The 13,578-nt window shown below is 39.6% G+C and overlaps 1 protein-coding gene across 2 annotated transcripts in view; it reads left to right on the top strand.

Moving 5' to 3' along the window:
* The first annotated feature begins 2,790 nt into the window (after positions 1-2,790).
* Positions 2,791-13,578, top strand: part of LOC121875968 — a 44,155-nt gene continuing 33,367 nt past the window's right edge. Inside the window, exon 1 of one of the 2 annotated variants that reach the window (XM_042380787.1) lies at positions 2,791-3,611. In XM_042380787.1, coding sequence (XP_042236721.1) covers positions 3,066-3,611 — 546 coding nt within the window. In that variant the 5' untranslated portion in view covers positions 2,791-3,065. The remainder of the gene's footprint in view (positions 3,612-13,578) is intronic. The other variant, XM_042380786.1, reaches the window with a different exon arrangement.

The raw sequence follows: 13,578 nt of genomic DNA, 5'->3' as shown, positions 1-13,578 counted from the left end.
GCGTACCTTTGAATACAAAAACAGGAAAATGATCCTTCAATTGTACAAATCTCAAGTACGTCCCAGTTTAGATTACTGTATACAGGCATGGAAACCCTACTGTTTGTATAGTATACATTTAAACCTACCCTTCCCTGGTCCTGTTTTACCCCTTGTCCTGAGTAACCAATTTTACTTCCCAGGACCAGCTTGTTTTTTGACTCCCACTTTCCCCGACTTCTCTCTACTGGCGAAACCCCCCCTTTGGAGTGACAATTTCACGCTCCAGGGATGCAGACAACGTCTTTACCCCCGCACGAGACAAGTGTACTCCGTCACGACTGTACAGGTAGTCGTTGCCATAGAATCGTTGCCAGCTATCAATGAGTGCTCAACCATTGTTTACACAATGTTTTTCCAGTGTGTGTGTGTGTGTGTGTGTGTTACACTAAATAGGGACAATTGCCCAATAATGATAGCTTCTATCTTTCTGACTGGCCATATAAAAAGCCTTTCAGCAACCTTTAAAATTTAACATGTCATCTCCTTTTAGCCTCGTTCCTACTATGTTCTGTAAGATTTTACCTGGTCTATAACATTACTTTGTAATTATTATAATGTTTTCCTGGTTCTTGTTCATCAAATTCACCCTCTAGCAATGTTGAAAATCCATTTTCTGTTTCAATTTCAGATTCTATCCCTGCCTCTGTTTTGAGTTTACCGAAATCCCATTTGATATTGCCCATAATTTTTCAATTTAATTTTTTTATTTCTTTCCATACTAAACTCATTACTGGGGCGTGATCTGACCCACAATCTGCCCCTGGAGAGGTCTTGGTTCAGGTCACTGAATTTCTGAAGCTTTCCTTAATAAAAATGTAATCGATCTGACCTCACTATATGTTGTATACATTGTCCTGGGGTGCGACCCGTGTATAGAGGGACCTCAATCCATGTACAGTATTTGCCAATATCATCTTGTTATCCTTACAAAATTCAATTATCATTTCTCCTGTCTCATTTCTATTACCCAACCCATGTGGTCCTAGTTCTGGTGCAGCTTTGCCTTTCCCAACTTTTGCATAAACTTCATCCATTGTAATCAGACACTCATTAAACTTTACCTCTCATGTTTTTCACCAACTGAATATATGAAGTATGAATCTTCACCGCTAATGTTATTTGAACCAACAAAGCATCTTCCAATAACCTCTTAACTATAGGCTTATCTATGTCGTCCCGTTCTGTCAACTGTTCAGTGTCGTAGTATGACTTTTGTCATATTTAGGTCAATATTATACATAAATTACCGAGAGTAAATTACACGTGGAAGAAGACACAATGTACTTGTCTCAATGATACGGGGTGAGGGACAAAACCTAACACAACCCTTCCGGCCTTCAGGACAACACCTCTGCCCGCCGTCACATACTGTATATCTAGAGCGAGGTGACTGATAACAAGGTCCTGAGGGTTGATCTTTATTATCTTTACTTGTTTGATGCTATGTAGGAAGAAAAATTAACGTGAATACTTCATAGATATAGATTTAAAGGCAACTGAAATTTCAACCTTCAATGAGTTAGTCTCGACAGAACACTTTCATCTCACACTTTGTGGGCAATAACAATAAGGTACTTTTGTAAATATCTTAAGGTCTTTCGTGTCAAGTTTCTAGATGTTACACCATTATTGCCCATTAACCTGCGTGGAATAATTTACTATTACTTCTGGGCTGGATGATAAACGACTTCCAAAAACAAGGCAGTTAATGCACCTGTCCTAAGGATGGTTAGTTTGATCCCTGGGCGCCCTCAGTCCACCTAACTGTAAATGTTTATCTAAATAAGTGAAAAGGACGAGTATGGTGCCGACCACACTGCTTCCTTACATATTCCGAGGGCTTAACATAAGGTATTCACACTGTCCCTCCCGGTCAGTCAGAACTATGGGACTCTTCCTGTGCGACAAGGATAAGTGAATTTGCCTTCCCAAAATCTTTATTTGTTACATCAGCCATTTCTATATATGTGTCCTATTTAATAATTTCTAATAACTAAAGGTAGGTACGAAGAACAGGTCAATTTAGTAGGTTTATGAGTTCAGCTTAAGATGTGAAACCTTCTCCAAAATATGAGTTAGTGTGTAAGTAAGCAATTCCAGAGACGAATACAGGAATAAAAAAAGGAGGGGGATCTAAGAGGTTGTGGGTGGGAGAACACGGCGACCCCAGAAATCTTTTGAAATCTGACCAATATCATGGGCATTTTGAGGCCATTTTGAAGCCATGTCCACTTGATATTTGGATATATTCTTAGGCCAATAGTAATTACTTTTTACTATACAAAAACGTCCGAGTACAATATATGACCTAACGTTATGTGATGTGAGTGCGACTCGTCATGTGTGTGTGTCAGCTATACCAAGGTGTTATCTTTATACCTTGAGCTATACAAACCAGATCAAGGTCTCATAAGCAGGGCACATTTGACCTGCCCACACCTGAAGAATTCCCACCCAAGTATTTAGTGGCGCTGGGGTGGAGATTTTTCAGATGATTTATCTCTGCTATAAATAATACCAGGGTATTATAAACCACCGAACGCCCACGCAAGAATGTTCTAAATAAGTGACTACACTAAAGCGTCAGGTGACCAGGTCCCAGGCGGTAGGCGGTATATGTTGGTCGTGACGTCATGATGGAGGAGGCGGGGTCTGGTGGGAAGAGCTTGGCGGAGGGCAAGGGAGGTGGGGGCATTGGGGTATGGGGTGAGGGGGGGCTACATAGTAGAAGTGAGGTGCGTCCGGGCTGCGGGGATCATTCTGTTTACCAGTGTAGCTCAAGCGCACAGCTGAGGAGGGTTAGGCAGCAAAGCTCTTGTGTGACTTGCGACTATTTACCGTTTGATACTTGTACCCCACACTTGTTTTGGTTGGCGGTGATTCGTAGTCACATTCTCTAAGTCTTAACTTCCCTATGTATCTAAATGTCAGTAAATGGAGATTGTTTCGCAAAAAGCGGAAAACTTGACCAGTAATCTATCGCGCTTTGTATCTTTAGTGTAAAATCTCGTTATTGGGTCAAGATGCAGTCTATTTCTATGTCCGGAAGCTGTCCTTCAGTTAGTGTATGTGACGCTTGGTCGTGCCCACCCCACCCATACACCATGATGCTCCCGGGCGAGGCCAACTCGCCCAGCTCCTGGTCTACCTCACTTTGGGCTGGCCACAGCACCGATTTTTGGAGAAATTGTAACCTGAACGGTCAATTGAGTAACGGCAGACGTGGGCATGGCAGGATCAGCTGCAGCAGTACGGGCAGCAGTAGCAGTTATGAAGACATGAGTTGTGATGACATAGACGACAACAACAATAGCAGCAGCGGCGGGGATCAGCTGGTAGGGGGCCTCACTGGCTCAGCCGCCACCATTATCTGTGGTCAAGATGCCAACAACAATGACGGGAATACAATTAACAACAACAACAACGAGGAAGACATCAGTTACAACAATACTGGAAGTACAAAGGGGAAGGGTTGGACGAAAAGTGTGACACCTCGGACAAGAGTGGTGGACGAGGACGGCTACATCAGGAGGGCTGCGTGTGTTTGTCTGGATGAAACCGAGACCAAGGTAATTACTGTGTATATTTTATCATCTTTCCCATGTTGTAACCTTGAAGTTAGTCCACACATTATACAGTTGCCAATATTAGATTTAAGACAGTTCGCCACATTAATTAATGATGCTGATGCTATTCACTTATACAGTACCTGTAGTAGTGTGCATTGTTTACGTAGTCGTACATGATTGTCCCCGTGTACACCAAGGTGTGTATATCTAGACCTTGATGTACACATCACACACACACATATATATATATATGATGGTCAAGCCACAATTATCCTTAAATGCTTACCATACACGCACGTATAATGTATATAATTAATATGTACTAATTCGGCTAAATACGCTGTATCGGTCGTTTGATAGCCGATTTAAAAAAATTCTGCATTTGTTTCCTTATATTAAAGGTACAGTATATTATTAACACAGGGAAGACAGCGTTTACTGATGCGACCATCGCCAGGCATAGTCATTTATTTGTTCAATATTGAAATATATGAGATTACAGTCTCGTAATGACGCAGGGACCGGGATGAATGAATTAAATTAACTACTGGTTCTCAGAGAAATACAAAACCGAGGAGGAGTTCGTGAGGGGGCGTCTAAACATGTTCCTTCATACCATAGACATGAATTGGACCTGGAATTCTCCCCCACACTCATCCTCCTGTCACTATATGTAATTTGCTAACATAATCCATGGCCCATCTGGCCATGGGCGCTGTAAACGCTTTTGCTCTTCGCTTTGCACAGGGGGCAAGGGGGTGCTCAATAAACTAGCCTCCTCGCGGGGCAAATACGAATCTGAATCTTCATGTCTCAATCAGTTATAAGTAAAATAATTTCAGTACACAAAAAATCTCCAGCAATATTAATTGTTTATTGTTACAAATTTGCTAAACAAAACTTATCCTTAAGTTGGAAATATATAAAAAGCAGACTTATAATAAGATATAGGAAATTTCCTTGTTATTTTTTTATATCACTAACATCCCACAAGCAAAGAAAAGTTATGTTATAGGTTATCTATTAATTACCACACGAAGAACAAATATGTTTTCCGTAACTTGTTCCAGAGATATTGTCCTCAGCTGAGTTACTGATACCCTTTAATTAATGCAATACAATGACTTTTGGAGAAAATGTCCCATTCAGTGAAATACTTCCCATATCCTTAAAACTTGAACCATTACAGCAAGTGAAGTATGTATAGATTAAGGGAGTTAGTAACGATGTTTGTAAACAAATGGATAAATTAAAACCTAATAAGTCGCCAAGTCCCGATGAGATATTTGCCAGAGTATTAAAGGAATGTAAGGAAGAGCTTAATATGCCCTCAGCAAACTTGTTTAACATGTCATTAAAAACGGGTGTAGTATCCCAGAATCCTGGAGAATAGCGAACGTGATACCGATTTTCAAGAAGGGAGATATTTCACTCTCCTCTTACCGCCTAATCAGTTTAATATCAATTGTAGGCAAATTGCTAGAAGCATAATTCCAATTCACCTCGTGAAACACAAGTTGATGAATAATTCCCAGCATGGCTATTTTTGCCAGTTCGCTTGGACGATTAAGTTCCGTTAAATCGTCACTCATCTATTTGGAAATCCTCAAAGCGGCATGCAATCTTCTTAACTGCTGTACTTAAGAAAAATAGGAATTAAAATAAGTGTGATGTAGAAATCTATGTTGACGAATTTAAATGAAATTTAGAGTGACGTTGAAGAAATGTTAGAGTTTAGCAGCGCGGAGTATGACATTTAAGGCAACGTTCTGAAAAAGCGATATACGAGTCCGGTTGTGGGTTACTCTTGTCTCAGATTCACCACAGCGCGTTGAACACCCGCTGTAAGGATCCGGCGTTCATGCTTACTTTCTTTGGCTTACACAATTTATGGGCGGAATGTTAAATAATAATAAGAATGTGGAGTCTGCTTCTTGATGCTCATCGCCAAGAAAACCATAAAATTGTCGAACTGTGACCATGTGTTGATAACATGTGAGGGACCCTGAGGCAAGGCATCTGCTCCAACATGACGACAATCGTTTTTGTAGATAATGAACGGAAGTATGATGTTGCCGGACGACTAGAGAACACACAAGGGGGGGGGGGTGCTTACGGTGATTATTTGGTTTCTAAAATCCAGTGTAAAACAGACGACAGAGTCTGGGATCCTTCTTTAAGTTCTCATGTTTGCATCTGTTGTAAAAATGATAGCGACAGAAACAAAACAGCGCTAAAAAGTCGACAAAAAACTTCATATATCATTTTGGCCACATTTTCGCATTTTTGAGTCAACACGTTTTTTTAAGTTTAATTAATTGACAAACCTTGGAGTACAGTTTGCCTATTCTGAGTAATTCAGTCAGGTCTTGACACTGAGGGTTGTCAGTTTATTTTACAGTTCATATCACTGTAGTGTCTCGTAAGACCATGCTATAAAACGAGGACTTAAATATGAAATGTTCGTGATTGTTATCATTGTCAACCTAACAGTAGGATTTTTTATCATCCAAGAACGATAAGAGAAGTTCATAGGTGAACTTGTAGTGAAGTGGGAAGAATTACGTAGACAGATAAAAGACGGGATAAATCAGCCAGACTAAGATATAAATAATGACCAGTTTATTGTATGGAATATGACAAGTTTACCGATGAAATAACAGAAAGATCTGGTATACTTTAAGCAAGGTCGCCGAGAGCTGGCCAGGGCCCCTTCGCAGCCCGGCCCCCGGGGATTTATCATGGCTTCGCCGCCCTCTCGGCGGCCACGACTGTAAGATATGGCGAGTGACAGTACAGTACTGTATATTAGGCCTGACAAAAGTGAGATAAGACTCCTATGTTGTCATTATTAACTATCAAAGAAGCTGATCTTATGATTCGAGCCGAAACTAGTTCAGGAGATCTCATTGGGTTAAAGTAAACATATTTCAGATTAATGATAGTTTACGACAAGTAAAGCTTGTGGGTCTGTTGCGCGCCACTGTACACGGTGGCAACCATCTCAGGGGTTCAGTGGACTGGACTAACACTCACATGTAATCCTCGGTCCGTCCACGTGGTGCCGAGACCAACCCCACGGAGGGACCACGTGCTGTGGGACGGGGCGGCCCCGTCAGCCAATCCCTGTTCGTCTTGCCATGTTGATGCTGAAGATTTGGGTCAGCGACTAGCTACGGTGTCTGTGATTGGTTCGAAACATTAGGAGAGAGCCGCCAATGGCGGAGGACTTATTACTCCTTGGTAAGGTTAAAAGATATTGGCTCGTTCTTAGTGATGTACTCCACTGGCTTACTCAGCACCTAAAACAATGAAAATTGTTTTATCAATTTAGCTCAAGGACAGTTTGGTTTGATAAACGACCAGGAGATAATTGGAATGGGTGAGGCAGATCGGATTACATAATTATCAGTCGGACAGCGGGAGGGAGGGAGAGAGCGAGCGGGTATAAGGTTAGGAGGGGCAGCGTCCGCCTTAGGCACTCTACAAGGCCAACGCATGTTAGTTTGAAGAGTAACTTTATTGTGACCGCATCGTTGCCTAAAACTCGTATGGAGTTGTGAAGTCCTTTCGTAACGAAGTTTGGGTGAAACGATTTTAATTGCAAAATATTTAAGCATTGTCAATAACTGTAGCTAAACTGAATACCACCAGTTTCTTTCATTAAAGTACATGGCAAAGATTGTTACTACTGTACTGTATATAGCATATTATTATTATTATAGTATTAGTAATAGTAGCAGTAGTAATTTAATTTTTACTGTTAATACTGGACTACTACTACTATTACTGGTACTACTAATAGGAGCTTTGTCATTGTTATTATTTGTACGATAATATTCTGCATGATGGCATATTTTTTGCCCTTAGATGTTTACTTCTAAAATGTAATAAAATCAGAGTACCAATTCTTGACGATGAGTTTATCTGCAAGGAACTACAATAGTCAAACATGAAACATACATTACTTTAACCTGTGATGAATAGTCAGGTAAAAATATATGTTGGGGCTTCAGGTATGGAGGTGTTGCCACAAGAGACGTTTAAGACCTATTGTCACGTTTTCGTTATCCTGTAAGAAAATGACGCAAAGGTGTTAGTGTGACGTCATGTTTTGTTCTTAGTTCTGGTTATTTCATATGAACTACCCAGCACACCTGTTATTGTAGTGCTGGATTAAGGTACTTGAGTTGCCAGGGTTGTTAAGCTCCAAACTCAAGTCTTTGTATCTTACATCAACTTCCTTTTAGAAATAAAGAAGTTTGATTTTAAGACAACAAACAAACTGGCTGACTTATCTAAATACTCCTGGACACTGGACATCTGAAACCAACCTGGTGATATTCATTCAACTTAGACAAATGATTATTACCCGAGATGGTGGGACACCTTCTGTAGGCGCCACCTCTGCCACTAACCTGACAAAGTGACTCATATTTAAATTAGTCTTACCTAATACATGATAGATAAGGAAATTGAAAATGTATTTTTGGTGTGTCAGTGGTAGGTACATTCCTCACTTTTAAAAGAGCTGTAGGTTGTTGGTTAATGGGGAGGTGTACTCGTAAGAAGAAAGGAACATTGGTATCCTAGTAGAGTAGTGTGAGGAGTGAAGCATGGGAGACACGATAGGGAATGACTGGGCAAGCTTAAAAAGATGAGAGTAACGTAAAGTGAAGATATATATTGCACTGAAATCGAGGGGGAAGGGGAGTAATAGTAGAAATTAGGGACTTATCATTCATCTGGAGAATAACTTTTAAATTATATTTTGTATTACAGTTAAGTTATACTGTGCAGCGTCACACCACACATGAGAACATTATTCCATGTGAGAAGTAACGCGTCTGTTGTACAGGGTAGGAAGTTGTACAGAGATCAAGTATTGGTGAACCTAGAAGAGGAAATTGATTTTTTTGGATATACTGTATTCTCTTCAACGTGGCTGGTGTAAGGAAAGTTACCAAGTGAAAGTGAAGTCTGAGAATTATATTGTTTGTGAGAGAAAGTAAGTTTCTGTTAAAGTGGCAACGAAAGTAACAAGGCTATTTGTCTCACTGTGATATGGACTGTTTACACGGTTGTTGTAATGATTTACTTGACTGGGCATTAGAGGGGCAGGATAAAATTTCATGTAGGATAGTATCATCAACAAAGCAGTGAGGGCAGCTGTGAGTAAGTCATTAATATGGACAAAGAAGAAGAACCAAACCGTAGACTAGTGCAAAATGTGACAGGCTGGAAAGAAAGAAGAAAGCCCAAGAATTTAACAACTAGGTTAACAGAATAAAGAAACTTGGCAAGGAAAGTCTCTATAAAATATCAAGAGCAACAGTATTACAATAATCGAAGTTGTCAAGGGCAAAGTCAAGGCTTGGATGTCGGAGAAGAGTTGACATTCTTCTAGGTGTTGGAAAAGCTGTTGTGTATGACAGTTTTCCTTGACGGTAGAGAACATTACGATGAGAGGTGTACGTGGAAGGAGAAGCTGTGTCGTCATCTTTTATTGAGGATGAGTTCGACAGTCACTTATTGCCATGATGAAGGAACATTATGAGAGGCACGAGAGAGGTGATGCAGGGGATGGAGTGGGTGTGGAGTAGGTACTAGGGTGTGATGCAGGAGGTGGAGGGTGGGTGTGGAGTGCAGGGGTGGAGGGTGGGGAGAGGAAATGGGTGTGATGCAGGAGGTGGAGAGGGTGGTGATGTAGGGGGTGTGGGTGGAGAGAAATGGGTGTGATGCAGGGGGTGGAGTAGGTACTGGGGTGTGATGCAGGGGGTGGAGTGGGTGTGGAGTAGGTACTGGGGTGTGGGAGGAACTATTGAATGAATTTGTCCGTCAAAGACGACTCATTGATACTCACGGTACATGATATTTTAAGAATAAATTGTGGTGTTTAACTAAGAGGGAAATAAACCCTCCCAGCAAGGCCAACTTGTTTGTCTTGAGTTTAACAAAGGTTGTACAGTCATTGTGTGATAAATACTGCTTGAAGGTCTATGTTATCATTACCAGACTAATTTCAGACATATTCCTTCCTCCCCTCCTCTCCCCCCGTCCCCTCACGTGCTTCTGTACATCAGTGTTTCTTTATATCTTACTTTTCTTCTCTCTATTCCATCCTCCTCCTTCAGTGTCCTGCCTATATCTTCATTTTCTTGGTAGTCTCCTCCCTCATGTCAGACATGTAACAAAATCGCAGTAAGTCGCTCCTCCGCTGTGCTTTTAAATCATTATCTTTTGTTTAGGGTTGGTGCAACTATTGGTTGTTTTACTTCACGTATTCTTTACAGTCTGACCTTTATTACATACATGAATGAACAGAATGTTGGCAAAACTTTAGCAAAGGAAAAAAAGTAAATAATCGATTAAAAACTAATTAAATGAATACATAAATAAAGGAGATCAAGAATATTCACTGTAACACAGACTCGAATACAAACAAACAAATAAACAAACACAAAGAATTTTAAAGAAACTAGCAAAGAAAAGCAGATAAAAAATAAAGAAAGTTGAGTGAGCAAAGACTAGGCACTAAAACTCACCACTTGGAACGAGGAAACGTAATGATAATGAAATAACACAACTCACGATGACAGCTGGCATCATACCCCCTTCCCCAGCTGACACCATACCCCCTTCCCCAGCTGACACCATATCCCCTTTGCCAGCTGACACCATATCCCCTTTCCCAGCTGACACCATGCCCCCGCCCCAGCTGACACCATACCCCCTTCCCCAGCTGACACCATGCCCCCTTACAATTTTTGTCATTTCGGCCAAAAAATGGATTTTGTTCAAAATTTCAGTATAGGTACTCCTGAATGTGCTGCTTAAGGATCTGTTAACCAAAATTTGATATCTTGATTATAACTTGTTCAAATGGCTTTTAGAAAATGTTCAAATGATTTTTAGAATATTTTAATTACTTTTGCAATGCTAATTACTCGCCACTTATGGGTTTGAGGTCATTTCTTGGTGCTTATTCTGGATGTACTTAAATAGTTAGGCACATTAAATTTTAGTTCAGAGAGAAAAAGTATTTTTGGCCAAAAATCCTTTAAGGCTTTAGACTTACAATTTTTGTCATTTCGGCCAAAAAATGGATTTTGTTCAAAATTTCAGTATAGGTACTCCTGAATGTGCTGCTTAAGGATCTGTTAACCAAAATTTGATATCTTGATTATAACTTGTTCAAATGGCTTTTAGAAAATGTTCAAATGATTTTTAGAATATTTTAATTACTTTTGCAATGCTAATTACTCGCCACTTATGGGTTTTCGAGGTCATTTCTTGGTGCTTGTGTATTATTCTGGATGTACTTAAATAGTTAGGCACATTAAATTTTAGTTCAGAGAGAAAAGTATTTTTGGCCAAAAATCCTTTAAGGCTTATAGACTTACAATTTTTGTCATTTTCGGCCAAAAAATGGATTTTGTTCAAAATTTCAGTATAGGTACTCCTGAATGTGCTGCTTAAGGATCTGTTAACCAAAATTTGATATCTTGATTATAACTTGTTCAAATGGCTTTTAGAAAATGTTCAAATGATTTTTAGAATATTTTAATTACTTTTGCAATGCTAATTACTCGCCACTTATGGGTTTTCGAGGTCATTTCTTGGTGCTTGTGTATTATTCTGGATGTACTTAAATAGTTAGGCACATTAAATTTTAGTTCAGAGAGAAAAAGTATTTTTGGCCAAAAATCCTTTAAGGCTATAGACTTACAATTTTTGTCATTTCGGCCAAAAAATGGATTTTGTTCAAAATTTCAGTATAGGTACTCCTGAATGTGCTGCTTAAGGATCTGTTAACCAAAATTTGATATCTTGATTATAACTTGTTCAAATGGCTTTTAGAAAATGTTCAAATGATTTTTAGAATATTTTAATTACTTTTGCAATGCTAATTACTCGCCACTTATGGGTTTTCGAGGTCATTTCTTGGTGCTTGTGTATTATTCTGGATGTACTTAAATAGTTAGGCACATTAAATTTTAGTTCAGAGAGAAAACGTATTTTTGGCCAAAAATCCTTTAAGGCTATAGACTTACAATTTTGTCATTTCGGCCAAAAAATGGATTTTGTTCAAAATTTCAGTATAGGTACTCCTGAATGTGCTGCTTAAGGATCTGTTAACCAAAATTTGATATCTTGATTATAACTTGTTCAAATGGCTTTTAGAAAATGTTCAAATGATTTTTAGAATATTTTAATTACTTTTGCAATGCTAATTACTCGCCACTTATGGGTTTTCGAGGTCATTTCTTGGTGCTTGTGTATTATTCTGGATGTACTTAAATAGTTAGGCACATTAAATTTTAGTTCAGAGAGAAAACGTATTTTTGGCCAAAAATCCTTTAAGGCTTTAGACTTACAATTTTTGTCATTTTCGGCCAAAAAATGGATTTTGTTCAAAATTTCAGTATAGGTAGTACCTATACTGAGGAGTGACTGGGACTCACGTGACCTGCAGGTGAACGGCCAGCACGGGCATCATATAGACGGTGATCCCATTACTGAACCGATGGTGATGATAACAGTTCAGACAAGAGAGAGAGACATATAGAACAAAAGTAGGTTGACCAGCGTTTGTCTGTGATGTAAATAACATTTAGGTTGAATAGGTAAACATTATCGATATAAAACAATTTATCTCGGTAACGGGAACAAGATTATTGCTATCTAATCAAGTTTTGCCCTGATAACATGATTTACATTTCTTCAGTTGCGTAACTGCTTTTTTTCAATATCAGTCTGCATGACTGTGTTAGGTCATCTACCTGTAAGTGATTGTGTCTGTCTAATTATGTTTCTGCAGGTCATATTCTTTCTGTGACCCAGCAGACGAGAGTGACAACCCTTGGCGGCTGCGTTGTCTTTTTTTTGTGTAGAGAAATATGGGGACAGAGAAAGATGGGGACAAAGAAGATTAGAGGAGGGGAGAGGGGGTTAATAGTTCGGAAATTGAAGCTTAGGAGGAGGTAGTAGGTGGTGGGCTGACCGTCCTTGCTATTGGCTAGGTAAGTTAATACTGTTGTGTAGTAATATTATACCTTGGGCTAGTTATCGATGGTTATTTTTAGAAACTGTTGTCTGGTTGGGTGCCCTTATATTGGCTCCGGCACTAGACAGCTTACCCTATCCCATTTAAGGGTGTTTTGAGAATCATATTCCATATTCCGCCGACCATACTGATAGATGCTGGTGTAGGAAGGTTGTCTATTGCCTAGCCGTATAGATCGGGGTGATAATGTACTTTTTGAGGTTTGGTAACTTTTTGGGATCCATGTATGGTTGTTGTCGTTGTCTGATGGGAGTCATTGTAAGAGTGAGTGTTCGATTTTTTTTACGCCAAATTCCTTTGACCAAGGTGTGTAGCTGCTGGTTAAGTGAATGTATTAGGTTGAAACTTTATAAACAGAATAGCACAACAACAACACTGACAGGCTGAAGAGCTGAACCTCACTTGAAAGCTACCCGATAAATATATTTTTCTCGATTAAATCGTTGAATATGAGTGTTAAGAAAAATACACACAGATCTGTTGCCACGTTTTCACATACTAAATTATTATAATGGAGGCAAATTAAGTTATAAAGAAATACAGAAGCGTTTATTATGTACTGTGTATACTGTAAGTAATGACAGGTTAAACACCAAAGACAACCACAGTCACAATTATGTCATTTTTCCGTACTTATAACGTAATGAAATATTGCTGGTATTAAGGGGCTGGTAGTAAGGGACTGGTAGTAAGGGACTTGTAGTAAGAGACTGGTAGTACGGGACTGGTAATACTTGTCAATACACTCACTATACCCAGAATAACTCACGGTGTCGAGCTAACTTACAGCGCACACCGTAACTGGTCTAGACTGGATTGAACTGGACTTTCTTGACTGTCAGCCAGCCAGGGCCTTGGCTGGAGTGACTACAGTGTATTACTCAGAGCTGGACTGACTGC

Source organism: Homarus americanus, unplaced genomic scaffold (assembly GCF_018991925.1).
Source record: "Homarus americanus isolate GMGI-L3 unplaced genomic scaffold, GMGI_Hamer_2.0 scaffold42818, whole genome shotgun sequence".
Classification (NCBI taxonomy): Eukaryota; Metazoa; Arthropoda; class Malacostraca; order Decapoda; family Nephropidae; genus Homarus; species Homarus americanus.
Note: the sequence above shows the minus strand (reverse complement) of the source record. Positions and strands in the feature narration are given on the sequence as shown.